Source organism: Populus nigra, chromosome 9, assembly GCF_951802175.1.
Source record: "Populus nigra chromosome 9, ddPopNigr1.1, whole genome shotgun sequence".
NCBI lineage: Eukaryota > Viridiplantae > Streptophyta > Magnoliopsida > Malpighiales > Salicaceae > Populus > Populus nigra.
The window spans coordinates 3950851-3967229 of record NC_084860.1 but is presented as its reverse complement, the minus strand read 5'-3'; the positions used below and the strand labels follow the sequence as shown (position 1 = coordinate 3967229).

Sequence of the window (16379 nt, the reverse complement as noted above, 5' to 3'; positions counted from 1 at the left end):
AAATAATTATTTATTTAATTTAATCTAGTTCAATTAATATTATCCGTCATACCAACACTACCTAAAAATCTTTAAAAAAAAATTAAAAATTAAAGGAGTGTTGTTTCCAGTAGCTATTAGAGGCTGCTTGTGACTTTGCACAGGAGTCGAATGGTTTGCTGTGGGAGGATCCAAAGGAAATGCGGCTTGTAGTGAAGGCAGAATTTATTTTTATTTTTTAAAAGAAAATAGACAGCGATTGTTTTACCTTAATTTAGGAAAACTTTTGTGACAAATTACAAGCTAAAATTTACGACGAGCTTTTTCCTTAAAAGGAATTTGTAAATGGATTATTGGCGTTTTTTAGGAATATAATAAATATCAATTTATTTGAAATAAAATGTTCAAAAATTGAAGTTATTGATCTTGAAGTCATTTACCTTCTAAAAGTGAAATTACGAGTAATTTTCCCAAGATATTACTCATAAGTGTATAATTGGGAATCCTTAAAGTTTAGGGATGCAATTCAATTCATAGAAAAATTAAAAGGAGTGTTGCTGCCCAGGATCGAACTGGGGACCTTTAGTGTGTAAGACTAACGTGATAACCACTACACCACAGCAACGTCGCTGCTACGTTTTCTTTTCTTATGAGTACTATATGATAACATGCAACTCTCCTCTGCAGTTATGGTCAATTGCAACCATAATGCAAGGCCATGAATTGTTGTGAGTATCTATATATTATAGGATTTTTCTATATATATACACGCACATACTGCATGCCTTTGATAGGCTTATACAATTTCAAACTATAATTTGCTGAATTGCTCAAGACGACCCCTCCAGCTAGGTCTAAGGAAACTTAAAATCCGGCTCTGACTCTCACACTAAACTGATCAGCCTGGAAGCTTGAATGGTTGCATTTCATAATCTTTTGGGTGCTAGTTGACGGCACTTATGCTTTTTTTTCTTTCTTTTTGAAGTAGTTTTATGTTATGGGTTTTAAGTTGTGTTTATTTTCTAGTGCTGTTTAGGATTTCTTGAAATCTTAGCATTTAGTTTTGCATTATGAAGCTTTTTACCCCAATTTTTGTTGATGACAAAAGGGGAAGAACGATTTCGGTGGATATGTGTTAGTGTATGACGGATAATGTTAATAGTTGGATGATTTTGCTTGAATTTATGCATAATGATTTTTGTGGTTTAAAATCCTGAGAATTAATCCTGCTTTTATCCCATAAAACAGAGTCTTATAGCCTTGTTGAAGATTTTGAACAGGGTTGTCGTTTAAGGATAGAGAGATTTGAAAGAGGCAGAGCTGTTGTCCCTGCATGTATTCTTCGCGAATGAATTCATGAATGACTTGTTTCTTGACTGCCATTTTGTTAAAACAGTTTGATTTGAAGGTGAGCACAACTGTCACATTGATAGGCAAATTGGAGATAAAGAATCAATAGCTCACATGGGCCGAACAGAATTCACAGAATAAAAATCCTTTCACTTTGTGTTATTGAGAATCTCATAATGTGCTTGTCTTTACTTCATTTGGATATAAAGGAACATAAGATGGAATGAGATTCAAATATCTTTTGTTGATATTGAACTGTCCATTTTATTGTTAATCTAAAATATAGATTGCAGAATTCCTTTATCTTGAATAACTTCTGTGAGGCATTCTCTTTTGTCTGATATTTGCTAAAATTGGGGTCTGACTTCATATAGCTGTTGATTGTATTTGTTGTTTCATGCTCTACAGCAGTGATTGAACCCTGCTGTTCTTTAAGTGGTAAATGAAATTTGATTCATTTCGTCAAAGAAAAAAAGATAATAATGTTTGATTGATCAGAATGTTAATGATGTATCATTACAAAGAAGGCTTGATGAAATTCAGGTTCAGAATTTGAAACTCCTTTTCAGGTTCGGCTGGCTTAATTGATAGCTTGTTCAAGATATGTTCTTGATTATGATTGACAGGTGCATCTCTGCATGCATTTTGTTTTGTCTTCAGATTTTATGTAGGCGTGCGTTTTCTTCATTAGATATGTCTTCTGGGGGCAGACATGCCTTAAACATGTATCTCTATCATATGAATATATGCACTTTGATAAGGGGAGTCTAATTGTTTTCAATATACATGCATATTTGTGTTGCTTTCGGGTTAATGGCTTGTCATTATCAAAAAGGAGGAAAATGCTCCTCGGAAAGTTTATCTGTTGGCTTGCTGTACTAAACAGGCTCACTATAGAGGTCAGACAAGTTCATCTGGGGAGAAGTCTCGATCCTACTTGCATGTTTTGTAATGCCCATCCAAAAGATGTTGGCCACATATTCTTCACCTGTCAATTTACCAAATATATATGGAATGCCTTCAGCAGGAATGAGGCATTTACCGACAGATTGGTAATTGGTTGTGCGAGTTCGAATGGGAGAGGAGAAATCTTAAAAAACGGTGCTTTCTATCTGTAGAACTTCTCAGGATTTCTTCTTTTGCATATGTTTAAACTGTTTGGAAGGAAATAAATAGCAGGATCCATGGTGTTTATCACTCCACTTTGAATGTTTTATTCAATTAGATTGTCAATGTGGTGGAATTCAGATTGAAGAAATCAAGAACTCTTCAGGAAGCTAAGCAGAGTTCTCACTATTCTTGCTTGTTAAGTTCCTGAAAATCGCAAAGTCATATCTATTAATAGCTGTTTAGCTTGTTTTCTTTAAGTTCCCGTGTTCCAAAATTCTTTGACAGTACGGTGAGATGTGGTTGAAACTGTGTTATGTCTCGATCACAGTTTTGAAAGCACGTCACAATTTTGTATAGTTCTATTATTGAAAACTGTCTCTTTAAACCTTAATTACCAAAAAGCTACAATTTGTAAAAAAATTTAAATTTATTTTTTCAAACGACAACCACAGTACTAAACACATGCTAATAGTCTTGTATAAGGAACATTTCCTGATTCATAGTTGATTTTGCTAATGAAATTGCCTTCATTTATCCAATCAAAATGTCAACCATCTCTATTTCGATGATCCAAAACCATTAACTTCATTGAATTTAATCTTGTTCTTTTCACTGCAAAGTGAATTATATATTTCTTTCTTTATAATAAATATAGCAGGTAAATACATCAGGCCAGTTACGAACTTTGTCCAGTTGCTATACCTAACGACAAACATAATAAGAACTCCAGTCACTATTTGCCAACTTGGAAAGTGAGTCCAGCCAAGAACTATAAAACAGAGAGTTTCCAAGAAATTTCCTAGCCTTATCATTATTCAATAATGGCTCTTTTCTGTAAGCACCTTGATCATATCACATTACAGGACATGAATAAGAAAAAGAAGAAAGAAAATCCAAGTTTGAAACTTTGTGTGTTGCTTTTACTTAACCACTTGAGAAAAGGAAGGCCCAGTTCTCCATTTAGTCAGTGAGAATTTATTTCCTAAGAAAATCATGAAAGCTTGAACCATTTTATGCAGGTTTTTCTTTTGTAAGAAAATTTCTTCAGTTCTTATCATTTGATTACTAAAATTTCAAGTGGAGTTGGTTATTTGAATTTCTGCAAGTTCTTGGAGTACTGGCTCTAGACTATTACAGCAATGGCAAGAGTTGCAAGGACTTGTCTGCGGTCAATATTGAAAATTGTGAATTCGACTTTGGGACTTGTTGGCATAGCAATGATTCTCTATGGTTTTTGGATGCTTAGAGTATTGCAGAGAGACATGGAAAGTCCATCTTTTGATGATTTTGATTCTACTGCCCTATGGTAAAGGCTCTCTCTTTAGAATGCTCTTTACTCATGTTTTTGTCTGTCTGATTTCTCATCATTCGAATATTTTCACTCTACTGTCCCATAGCAGCTAGTCTACCATTTTGATGCTTGCTTTTGCACTAAATTGAAACAAGATCCCCATAGAAGAAAAGGATATTTTTTGCTGAAGCTTGTTTTCCACCATGTCTGTCATCTGCTTGCCATTATAGAGTGGAGCTCTCTGGCAATTTCTTGGCGGAGTAATTGATTATGAATCTAGGAATTGTTAAAAAGTTTCCCTTTTTTGTGCACTTATTAAAGACCTTTTTTTATATACTTATTTAAATTTCTGGAACTAGCTAACAATTCTTCTAGAATTGCAGGTTCATATATACTTTTCTCAGCATTGGTGTTGCCTTGTGCCTAATTACATGCCTAGGCCATATCTCTGCAGATAGCTCAAATGGGATTTGCCTTTCTTGTGTATCCTTTTTCAAGTCTGGTGAATCCAAATACCACATTTCATGATAACCAGAGATTTTGAAACCAAATAATGTTGTTGGTCTTAATAGAACATAGTACATGGTGATTATCTTCTTACTTCTCTTACTGGAAACATTAGTTGCAGCAGATATACTCCTAAATTCAGACTGGGAGAAGGTACACTGTTCTTTGAACTTCCTCCTACTTCCTATCTTCCATGATCAACATCCTACGTATTTTTCAGCTTATACTTGGAGTTGTTCTATTAGGATTTACCTGAGGATCCGACAGGGAGGTTCCATGATTTCAGAGAGTTTGTGGAATCTAATTTTGACTTCTTCAAATGGATAGCCATGTTCATCATCTTAGTTCAGGTACTTTCCTAGTGTTTGATTTCTATATTTCAACTGAGCCCTTCAAAAGTTTTTTCAAGTTGCGGCAAGCAAACTTGTTGATGAAGGTAAATTCTCTTAATTACCTGACTAACTAGTTGTTGATGGCCGTCTTCCTTTTTGGAAAAGGAAACGAACATTGATGAAAATCCTGTTTCGGCACACGATTTTTAAATAGATACGCTTGGCTTTTAGCAGTTAGCACCCCACTATTTACGTCCTTTATGGGTCTTGCCTGAAGGGATTTTCTATATTATTGGCAATGACTTTAAGAGCTCTTGGACCCAACAATGGATCCAAATATGACATTGACGAGGAATACACCTCGGCCAGGCTTCCACTCATCAATCCCCATTCACAAACACCTCCGTACGTTGTCGGTGAACCACGGTTTTCGATCAAGAATGATGCATGGAATGTAAGGATTCATTTTCAGTTAACTATAGGTCTTTTACCGGTAGCTTGTGGTGTAGCAGGCATATAACATATATTTCTAATCCTTCTCAGGCCAACAAGTGAAGGAAAAACCACCATATTGCAATCTGCAGTTTGATACAGAGAGTCACGAGAGCAGGGATCATTGTCGAGACAGACATTTTGGTTCGGTGGAAGAGCTTGGGATCGAGAGGGAATTGATGGAAGCTACAGGCATTATCTAGTTACTAAGAATTATGAGCACTTCAGAAGCTTTTAATCAAAATACCTAGCCTGTGGAGTGCATCACCAGCACTTGAAATTGTTTGCAATGCTATGTTGGAGTATTTGAGTATTTCTACATCTCTAATAGTTTAAATCCCAAAAGATTTAGTTACGCAGAACATACAAGATAATGCTTGAAATCCAAGAAGCGTAGCGTGATGGTAAATAGTTTAAGATCTGTATAGCAGGTTTTGAGTTCGAGTCAGGGCATATATTTATTGTAAGAGCTTGGAACAGCCAGGGTTTTACTCGCTCATCTAAACCTACAAAGTACTCTTTCCAGAAAATAGAGTTTCCTTAAATAAAAATAAAATAAAAAACATTGAGGCGGGCACTCAGGGACTGCAGCTATCAGTATGAGCACTTGGTTGCACCAAAAACATAAATAATTTCAGCATCAAAACAGATTCAATTCGGAAGGAAATCCAACTCACAACAGTTAAGACTGTATCTCAATTGTGTTTGGTGACAAGAAAACAAAAAAATAGTCATAAGAGATTGAATAAATAGTCAACTCGGTTTTTAGTCTAAAACTACAGCAAAAGAGACTAACTCCTCAAGAATGGAATCTAAAATAGTAAGTTGGCTAAATTAAAAAAAAAACAAATTATACTGAATTTGAGTCAAACTATACTTAATCCATGAATTTTTTTTTATTTGATTACCTCAAACTATTTTTTGTTAATAAAAAATAGATCTTTCTGTTAATTTTGACAATATATAATAGTTTAGAAACACGACAGATTTCGTAAACACAAGTGATTTGGAAAAAATAATTAAAAAAAAACAAAAACCTTGAAAAAAAAAAGTGATGCATGACACAAGAGATTAAAAGTAGTAAAGAGAAAGAAGAAGCCAAAGAAAAAGAATAGAAAGCTAAGGTAGAGAAATAACGTGGTTTGAAAAAGTCTGCAACTCTATAAATTTTATTTAATTCATAAAAAAATAATTGTAATCTTAAGAAAATTAAATATAAATAATAAAACTAAAATTATAATCAAATTTGGGTTTAAAACCCACTAACTAATAAAAGTTTAACAAAAAAAACATAAATTAAAGCCTAATAATAAAACTAAATAACAATCAATAACTTGAGCTTAGATATTCTTAGTCTTCCAACTAAAGAGTTACGAGCTAGGATATTCTCTATCATCGATGATTATGCATGTTTGTAATTTATGTTTCAGATTTAGTGTCCCCACCAACTTCTCCACGGTTAAAGAAACTCAATCTTACTAAGTGAAATTCAAAGCATCTCCAATAATGCTTCCAGAGATCATGATCAAATGTTGAATTGTCTCTCTAATAATCCAATTATAGTATGAATCTGGTAGTCTAGATCATGAAATCGGATTTATTGAATCTCATCATCCCTAATAAAAACAACATGTGCATTCAAAGTATCATTAATATTTTTTTTTTGTGACAAAGGTAAGAATAACAGTGCAAGGGTTTAAAAGAATAATCACTGATAAGATGTTGTAATTTATGTATAACCAAGTCTTTTACATTAAGAGTATAGTTAATATCAAATTTTGATGGTAGGTTAATAACATAAATATTTATCTCAGTAATTTGTAATACTTTAAATGATTTAGCACTGCTCGTCTATAATATTTTACTAGTTTTTAAATCATATTTTTTAGGTCTAATTTGTATCATGAAATAATCTCTAATATTAACTACATCATGATACTCAAGTTAATCAATTTTAAATTTGTATTATCTATTACTTGTTTGAATTCATTTTATAATCTCAACATATAAATCATGAACTCTACATGTAAAAGTAACTGAATCAAACATTTAAGTGAAGAGAAACATGGGAAGAAGACCTACATTCTAAATTTGTGACTATAAACAATATATAATTGAGAGTGGAATGAAACAAATACTATTTAAATTATGAGTAAATATAGATTGGACATAACACAATGAATCAAGACCTTCATTACCCTTATTATCATGAATAAAAGCTAAGAATTCATATTGGATGTCAAGCGAAAGGAATAAAGCATTTGGAAGCTTAGGAGTTTATTCAAAATATATTATGAGATGTTGGATGCGAAGTATAAAAGGTGCTAAAGGCTGCTCAAAATCTGACATATCAAGTGTCAAGCATGGGAGGCAAGGAATTACTTTATAAGCCCTAAAAGATCAATTAATTTTAAGAATAATTCAAAGCCTATAAACGATATTAAAAGTAGTAAAGAGAGAAAAAAAATCTAAGAAGAAGAAGCTAAAGAAAGAGAAGAAAAGACAGACAAAAAAGAATCAATAGAGGTTGAGAAAGTCTATAACTTGCAAATTTTATTCATTTCATTAAAAATAATAATTGTAATGTTAAAAAAATTACATATAAATAATAAAATTCTAATTAGAATCAAAGGTGAACTTAAAACTCATTAACTAATAAAAATCCAATAAAAAAATATAAATTAAAGTCCAATAATAAAACTAAATAAAATTAAATAACCAAGGCTTGAATGTACCCAATCTCCCAACTAAAAAGCTATCCTTCATATCATACATGTGCATAACTCATGTCTCGGGTTTGATATCCCACCAAAAGGCCTATTTTTTACCAAAAATAGTTCACGATAAAAGATTAAATTCAGGGACTAAGTTTCGTCTGAACCAAACTTCACGGCAATTTTGAATAATTTAGCATGGTAAATTTTGCTAGTTCCTTTTTCTTTTCTCTCGACAGAAGATTATGCACCAGAGATGGGAGCAGCTATTCAGATTTCTTTGCAGTGCCCGGCACCTTTCTCTTCATCCGGCTGAAGGGTCCAACCGTCCTGTCCATAAGATACATGTATATGACCTGGCTCCAAGATTTATACGACTCTAAGCCCTCGTAATATTCAGGTGCAATATCCTTCACCTTGTGAAGCTTGCTCCCAGGAATCCTCGGAAAATCATGGTGCTCATTATGGTACCCAACATGCCAAGTCAGAAAATTAAGGGGGCCATAGTAAGAATATGTCTCTTGCTCTGGCTTGAAGACATAGTGTTCTGAGATGAAATGACCAGCCATTGGGTGCATGCCACCTCCTACGAAGGTGGAAAGGATCAAATAAGCCAAAGATCTCCAGCCCCAAAAATAAACCACGGCTGCATCTAGGGCTATCTGGATAGAAAAATTAATGAATTCCCAGTAACCAGGGGGCTTTGGTTTGATAAATAGAGGTCGCAAAGCATAGAAGAAGAGTTGTAAAATGACCCATATGGATTTTGCGACAACATTTGTCACAAGAAGGGTTTCAGCACGGCTTGGGATGTCCATATCTATGCCATCTACTCCTTGAAAGCGGTGGTGCTCAAGGTGATACTTTTGGAATGTTACTGACATGGGTACACCAACAGGAAGATTAGCAAAAATACCAAGACACCTGTTGTAGACTGGAGTTGAGAAAGCGAGATTGTGGGAGAGCTCATGGATGGCTAAGAAAAGGTTGTGGTTGAGGAAAGAGCCAAAGAAGTAGGCTATTGCCAGCATCTTCAGCCACCCAGCATCGTGAAGTAAAGTAGCAGTCCAAAGCTGGAGTGAAACAACCACAGTAATCTGCAACACCGTGATGTTAACATCATGAACCATGTAAAGAGCATACAGCAACCAAAACAATTTTCATTTATGAGTGTTTCCTCAAAATAGTGTGCATAATTGATCCAAATAAACTAGGTTCCAAGCACTGTTTATATTTTTACGTATAATTTCTCAACAGTTCTAAATTCAACTTGTACAAATTAAATGGGAAATCATGCAACAGAGAAACACAATTGGTTTTAATTATCTCCTCATTTATTTTGCAGGATTTGGTATTAAAACATATCAAACCAATCCACAGAAGAAAAATGGACGGCATTGCAAGGCACATGTCAGACACATTGTTTGTTCCCTAGTAGAAAGGAAAGGGAGAAAAGTGCCTTGAGAGTGATGTCTACTTTAAGATCTCGTTAGACCATATTAAACCTTGCATGATTTTGATCGAAGAAATGCCTTGTTCGATTCCCTCAGAACCTCAAAACAAGTCAAACCAAAGAAGATGAAAAGTCAATCTAGAAATATTGGAGAAACCAGAGGACAAGGCAATTAAAAATCAGAGCTAGTTCTTTGATGTAAAACTGAAAGGCAACCAGATGCATTCCCAGTTCAGCAAACAATGCTTAAATGGTTCAATCAGAAATTATCCTGTAATTCCACCCATTTGGATTGCATGCACAAAAAGTAATAAACGAATAAAAAACTGACATTCTCATGCTCTCAGAAAATAAAAAGAAAACAGGTCAAACTAACACAAAGCATTATGGAAAGAAGTTGCAAAACAAGCTCTGCTATTGCAAAAATATGAAAGAATATATGTTCATGTAAATAACAAGAAATCTATAGCAGCAATTGCTCTGGGGAATTATCAGCAAACAAAAGCATTACCACGATGAGGCCACATATGCTTGGCTTCAAATTTCTGAAGAAAATATGGGAGGCTATCCTATGTTTTGTTATGAATTTACATCATTACGACATGCAAAATTCTGAATCCAAATAAAAAGAAATATCTGTAATTGACAAAAAAAAAGAAAAAAGAAGAAGCACTGTTAACCAAATGTTAACAGAATATTTTAGCACATATATAAATAAAGCAAGTGCTCGTTTTAGAACTTGCAAAACATCAAGCTACAAAAGTAATTAGAGCCAAAAACAAAATGTATCCATCAAATCTGGCCAAACATTAAACCCTGATTCAATTCTCTCCAAAAAGAAAAATCCCAAGAATAATAAAATGCCATTGAATCTGAAACCAAAAAGGGTACCATTATAACCAATTGAATGTACAAGACAACATGAACAAACAAAATTAACAACTTGACACCCATAAACATCAAAGCAGAACACATGGACAGACAAACAACATTAACTTTCGAGATTAACCCCATAAATCCACCAACATTATCTTAGATCTAAACGCATTTAATGAAACCAAAAAGAAAAACAACAATGCATTGGAAGAAAGAGTAGGTAACCTTAAAAAAAGCCCAAGGATCAGGTCCAAAAAGCTCTTTAATTTGAGGGTATTGAGAAAGGATCTGTCTTCTCCTAGAAGCATGAGGTTCATCTGTATAAGACCAAAAGAAGTCAGTTGCCATGACTCCCTCTTCCTTCTGCTCCATCTCCTCTCTCATCCCCATCTCTATCTCTCTCTCTCTCTCTCTTTCTGTGTCAAGTCTGGAACTTTCTTTCTTCCTTGATGTTTTTTTGGCTCCTTGGATTTTTTGCTTATTTTTAAATTGGTGGAAAGGAAAGGAGAGAATCAAATGCATGTTAGCATGATTGACGGTGATGATGATGTATGTATGTGAGTATATCCTCTCTCCCCCTTTCCTACGTTGGTGTCTGTAATATCTGAAATTGCGGGGTTTCTAGTTTTTACAGGGTGGCAGTGGGGAGGGGTGTTCGCACTTTGCTGCGAAGCATATAGCCAAATAGCCAATAGCATGAACGTGAGGAGTCTTGGCTGTGTTAGCCAATAGCATGTTCGGTTTTGGACATGGACGCCTGTTCCTTTTCTCCCTACCCTACATGACCCCCTGACGTGAGGATGAGCTTCCTTTTTTTGCGCTTCTCGCTTGTCTTTATCATTTAAGATTTTTCTGCCACAAATTTAGGTGCCTCGCACATCATGAGTATTGATGGGTGTTTTTCAAAATTATTAGAATAGTGATAAAAAAAAAAGAAGCATAGATTGTGTAGATTATCCTATTAAACAAAAGTTATTTATAAAAATATTAATGTTTATACAAGTTAAATATATAAAATAAAAATTTATAACAAATATTCTTTTTAATAAAAATATAATATTAGAATTTTAGCATGTATATATATATATATATATATATATAAATTAAAACAAAAAATGTTAGTTGTTGAAATACTTTAAAATAATAAAATTTTTATTATTATCAACGACGAATTATATGTTTTTAAAGCTTTATTATTCATCACTTGATATAACTATAATATTTACAATAAATCTTTCAAGATATATATATTAATTATTTTATTTTATTATTAATTAATAAATAATAGATACTCATTTGATACTTAAAACTTAATTAAATTTTAAATTTTTTATTCTACGGATAATGGATAAGATATAGATATCAAGAGCTCTGACATGTGTGTATTCATTATCATTCCTAGAACTAATGTGTTTTTAAAAATCTAACTCTCGATATTGATCAAAAATCAAATAGCTAGTTAAATTATAAAACTTAAGTTATTGTACTAATATACTAAAAAAATGTTTATTTTGAATATATATATATATATATATATAACAAGTGATTAGAGCTCAAATCTCAAAATGATGGGAGCTCCAAACATTAAAAATTTCCTATTGTTTTCAATGAGCTTGAAATGCTTTTACTTATAGTGCTATTAAAAAAAAAGATGTCCTTAAACCGTTTACAATTTATTAAAGATTTAGATTTTCTTTAAGTTCCTCTCTAATTCCTAATGATACCTGGTTCTCAAAATGAAAAAACAAATTCAAAGCAAGTGACGTTATTTTACCTGTTTTTATTTAATAATAAATAGCCCCTAATATGGAATTTACTAAATTTTATATATATATATATATATATATATATATATATATATATATATGTATATATATATATGTATGTATGTATGTATATGTATGTATGTATGTATGTATACATACCTTGTTTTATTTATTAAGAATAGAATAATATTTTCAGTTTAATCTATATATAATTTCTCTGTATTTAGATTAAAGCTACACTTCAAAATATTGTGATTAATAAAAAAAAATCCTAGTCTCTTTTTCTCTTATTTTTGTATTTGTTTTCTGTTAATTTGAACTGTTTCAATATAATATCAGAGCTAATTTTATAAAATATCGTTTAATCTTAACCACAGCTTTAATTGATCCACATGAGAAAACAAATGACATGATGATCAAAGGTCAGGAATGATACTTGTTTTTTCACCGCTAATATTGGACTCATATGCAAAAAGGATAAAAAGAAGAGAAGAAACAACACAGAAGAAATGTGTGTATGATTCGCTGATGTTAAAATAAAATTTTAAAATGATCTGAAAATATAAAAAAAATTTATTTTAAACAAAAAAAAATAAATTTTGATTTCTTAATAATCTTTTTATATATTTTCTTATCGTTTTGATATGCTGATGTTAAAATTGATTTTTTTAAAATGAAAAAACTTTATTTTAATACATTTCTAAGCGAAAAACATTTTAACCCGCCACCGCTACTCCAATCCCAAACAATAATCCTCATATTTCCTATACTTTATTTTTTCTATATAAATGAATGGCTGCTAATTCTACCCTTTATATAGGATCGTCATCTGGAAATTATCTGCGAGAATATCTTCTTAATTAATGAAATGAAGCGCGTATGAAGTTTTCAGATGTTATTACTGGTCAATAAATGATAAGTTCTGCTGCTTAGTGGAGTAGTCAGATTAATAGTATATTATTGCAGTAGAAAATCTCAGGATTTGAGCAAGTCCAAGTATCATATGACCATATAAGTCAGTCGAAAATGTCTGCGAAATGTATTAATTAGACATACTTTATTATTTTTTGGAAAAGTTACCTTTCAAACATGTATTAGGAAAAGATCAGCCGGGAAATTTCCAAACTTATGAAGTGGGTTATCCTGTCCTTTCTAGAATCAAAGATTCATGACTTTTCAAACTTGGTTTTTTTTCTTTTCTTAAATCTTCTCGGGAAGGGGATGAAGGAAACAGATGATCAAGACAGAGTCAAACATTTAGAAAAGAAGTTTAATATGAGAATTCAACAGGGTTTAAAGATGAAATTAGTTCCATCATGCAAGATAAAAGCTTATTATTAATGTCCAATTAGAAAGATTGTGAAATGTGAAGAAAATCTTAATTGAGTTCAAGTTTTGCGTATACCATCACACGTTGTTGGAGTCAATATAAAACTATTTTTAAGTATCAACCAACAATTTTTTTTTTCTATTAAATGCATATATATATTTTTGATGTGGTAACCCTGAAGGATGTAGTTCAACTGATCAGGCTCTAAGTTTATTTTCTAGAGGTCACCAGTTGGAGTTTCGCATTTCAGGGCCTGTGGGATTAGTCGAGGTGCGCGTAAGCTGATCCTGACACCCACGTTAATAAAAAAAAAGTTCAATCTATGCAAATTTAAACATAATTTTTTGAGTTGTTAATTATACTTTAATTCAAAAAATACATCAGGACTTTTGTTTATCTAGAATCACTTAGATAATAATAGTTGAAGCATGGAGTTTAATTGACGTATCTTTTAAACTCTTGCTAGAAATTCATCGAGGTCATATAGGGATTGTTTCACATCTCAATTAATATAGAAAACCATCATAAAATTATCAAATACAAACAAAAAAAACTATCAATAAATTACAGTGATATTTACTAACAGAACATAACGTTATTATTTCTGTCAGTGAATATCGAGAGAATTAGAGATGAGAATCAAGAAATGAAAAAAAATGGGCAAGTATCCCCTCGTTATTTCCTCAGAAAATATTACGTGTCAATATTATAAACAAAATTATCGATGAAATAGAATCGTTGCTAATATTCATTAGTGAATTCATTAGTAATATTTAAGTTATAACCTACCAGATCTTTTATCCCTCTCTTTCATTTCTTCTTATTTTTTATGCAGGAAAAAAAACATCCTTCCCTCTCATTTTGTCACAAATCAAGCTTCCATCATCACAAATTTGACCACCCCAACTCTCAGTTTATCAATATTCATATTCTAGTTTAATTTCTTGAATATTCGCTACATCAAGTAAGTAAACCTATCCATTTTTTGTTAATTTGTTTTGGAGCAATATTCATTCAATTTCTGCAAATATGGTATTTTGTCTTTCCATCAATTTCTGCAGATCTGGTATTTCATCATCTCTTCAGTTTTTACAACTTGATATTTGCGTTTTGTTTTGTAATTTTTTTTGTTTTTGGAGTAATTGTATAACTTCGAGAAGATATTTGTTTAGTTTCTGCGATATCTATTTAGTTTTTGCAATTTGATATTTTGTTTTTCGTTACTTTTGCATTATGGTTCTCTGTGATTGTTAATTATTACTACTGAAAGAGATGATTTGCTTCAATCTGTGAGTGTAAAGTTGGATGAGAAGAACTATTTGTATTGGAGTTATGTAATGTAAAATTTTCTTAAAAGTAAAAAGATATGTGGATATGTCAGTAGAACTTATATGGTACCTAAAAATACTGAAGAGGGAGATGTTGTTTTCATAAATGTATGGGAAGCAAACAATACAAAGATTATTACTTCGATCAACAATTCTGTTGAGCATTCTATAGGTATGCAGTTGGCGAAGTATGAGACAGCAAAGAAGGTTTTAGATCATTTGCAAAAAAACGCAATCAAAATTATTAGACTAGTGATAAAAAAAAAATTAAACATAGATTGTGTAGATTATCCTATTAAACAAAAGTTATTTATAAAAATATTAGTGTTTATACAAGTTTAAATATATAAAATAAAAATTTATGACAAATATTCTTTTTAATAAAAATATAATATTAGAATTCTAGCATGCATATTAAGTGTGTTTGTGTGTATATTTAAATTAAAATAAAGGATATTACTTGTTGAAACACTTTAAAGTAATAAAAATTTTATTGTTGTCGATGATGAATCACATGTTCTTAAGACTTTATTATTTATCACTTGATGTAACTATAATATTTACAATAAATCTTTCAAGATATACATATTAACTATTTTATTTTTTATTAATTAATAAATAATAGTAGATAATAGATACTCAAAACCCGATTGATATTTAAATTTATTATTCAATAGATAATGAATAGAATATAGATATCAAGAGATCTGACATGTGTGTATCCATTACCATCTCTAGAGCTAATGTATTTTTAAAAAATCTAACTCTCGACACAGAGTACAAATCAAATAGCTAGTTGAATTATCAAAACTTAGGTGATTGATATACTAAAATATGTTTATTTTGAATTATATATCTATGAACAAGTGGTTAGAGCTCAAATCTCAAAATGATGGGAGCTCCAAACATTAAAAATTTACTATTGTTTTCAATGAGCTTGAAATCCTTTTACTTATAGTCTATAAAAAAAAAAGGATGTCCTTAAAACGTTTACAATTTATTAAATATTTAGATTTTATTTAAGTTCCTCTCAAAATGAAAAACCAAACTCAAAGCAAGTGACGTTATTTTACCTGTTTTTATTTAATAAATAGCCCTTAATATGGAATTTACTAAATTGGTTATTTTATTGTTTATATATATACACACATATATGGACCAGTCAAACATGTTTTAATTTACTAGTTATTTATTTTTATATTTGAATCAACAAAAGAAAATTATTTAATCTGTATAATACTTGTGTTGACGGGTAAGCAAAGGGAGAGAGGGAAAAGAAGTCATTTTTCCTTAAAAACAATAAAACAAAATAAAATATATATTTTTTGTTAATATTGCAGGCCTCAATTCTGATTTTTTAAAAATCCCAAAAATTGACATGCACGTATCCGTATCCAGCCCTGCTCCCCGGAGCGTGAACAAGGAAGGCGTCCCAGCCTTTGCTTCTCGGCTGCCACGCCATGAAAGATGGATGGCGTACCTCAAATTCATGGGCCGTGACACACTGTGAATCTGCCCTTGTACTCTTACAAAAATTCGATTCAGCATGATCTTCTAAGATGAAAAGGTCCGCAAGACATTCCATCAGGCTGCTGTATAAAATCTCGAAAACAAGAGAGCACGTAGAGCTTTTATCTGTTCATCCAGTATGAGCTTCACTTCCAGTTGACATGCCGTGTTTTTCGAGAAATATAATTTTTTTTATTGTTTTAATATATTAATATAAAAAATTGAAAAGTACTCTAAAAACTAGAGTGTGAACTAGATTTCTTTAGCTTTAAGGAACAACCTAGCAAGTTTACAGTGAATCAAAAACAGATTTTTTGTTCCCAAGACACGGATAGAGTGAGG

The 16379-nt window shown here is 31.7% G+C and overlaps 2 protein-coding genes and 1 non-coding gene across 3 annotated transcripts; 1 reads left to right on the top strand and 2 right to left on the bottom strand.

Annotated features, from left to right (window-relative positions):
- Positions 1-531: 531 nt before the first annotated feature.
- On the bottom strand, positions 532-604 carry TRNAV-UAC (transfer RNA valine (anticodon UAC)). Its single transcript has one exon. It is a non-coding gene; the product is annotated as a tRNA-Val (tRNA).
- A 2640-nt stretch (positions 605-3244) lies between these two features.
- LOC133702933 (tetraspanin-19-like) lies at positions 3245-5374 on the top strand. Its single transcript, XM_062127269.1, has 6 exons — positions 3245-3745; positions 4114-4213; positions 4310-4390; positions 4483-4587; positions 4847-5023; positions 5113-5374. The coding sequence occupies exons 1-6, from the start codon at positions 3579-3581 to the stop codon at positions 5122-5124; spliced, it is 642 nt and encodes a 213-aa protein (XP_061983253.1). The 5' UTR covers positions 3245-3578; the 3' UTR covers positions 5125-5374.
- A 2368-nt stretch (positions 5375-7742) lies between these two features.
- LOC133703921 (sphingolipid delta(4)-desaturase DES1-like) lies at positions 7743-10772 on the bottom strand. Its single transcript, XM_062128668.1, has 2 exons — positions 10330-10772; positions 7743-8872 (listed from the first exon to the last, which is right to left on the bottom strand). Exons 1-2 carry the CDS (start codon positions 10624-10626, stop codon positions 8042-8044), a joined length of 1128 nt encoding a protein of 375 aa, XP_061984652.1. The 5' UTR covers positions 10627-10772; the 3' UTR covers positions 7743-8041.
- Positions 10773-16379: the final 5607 nt, after the last annotated feature.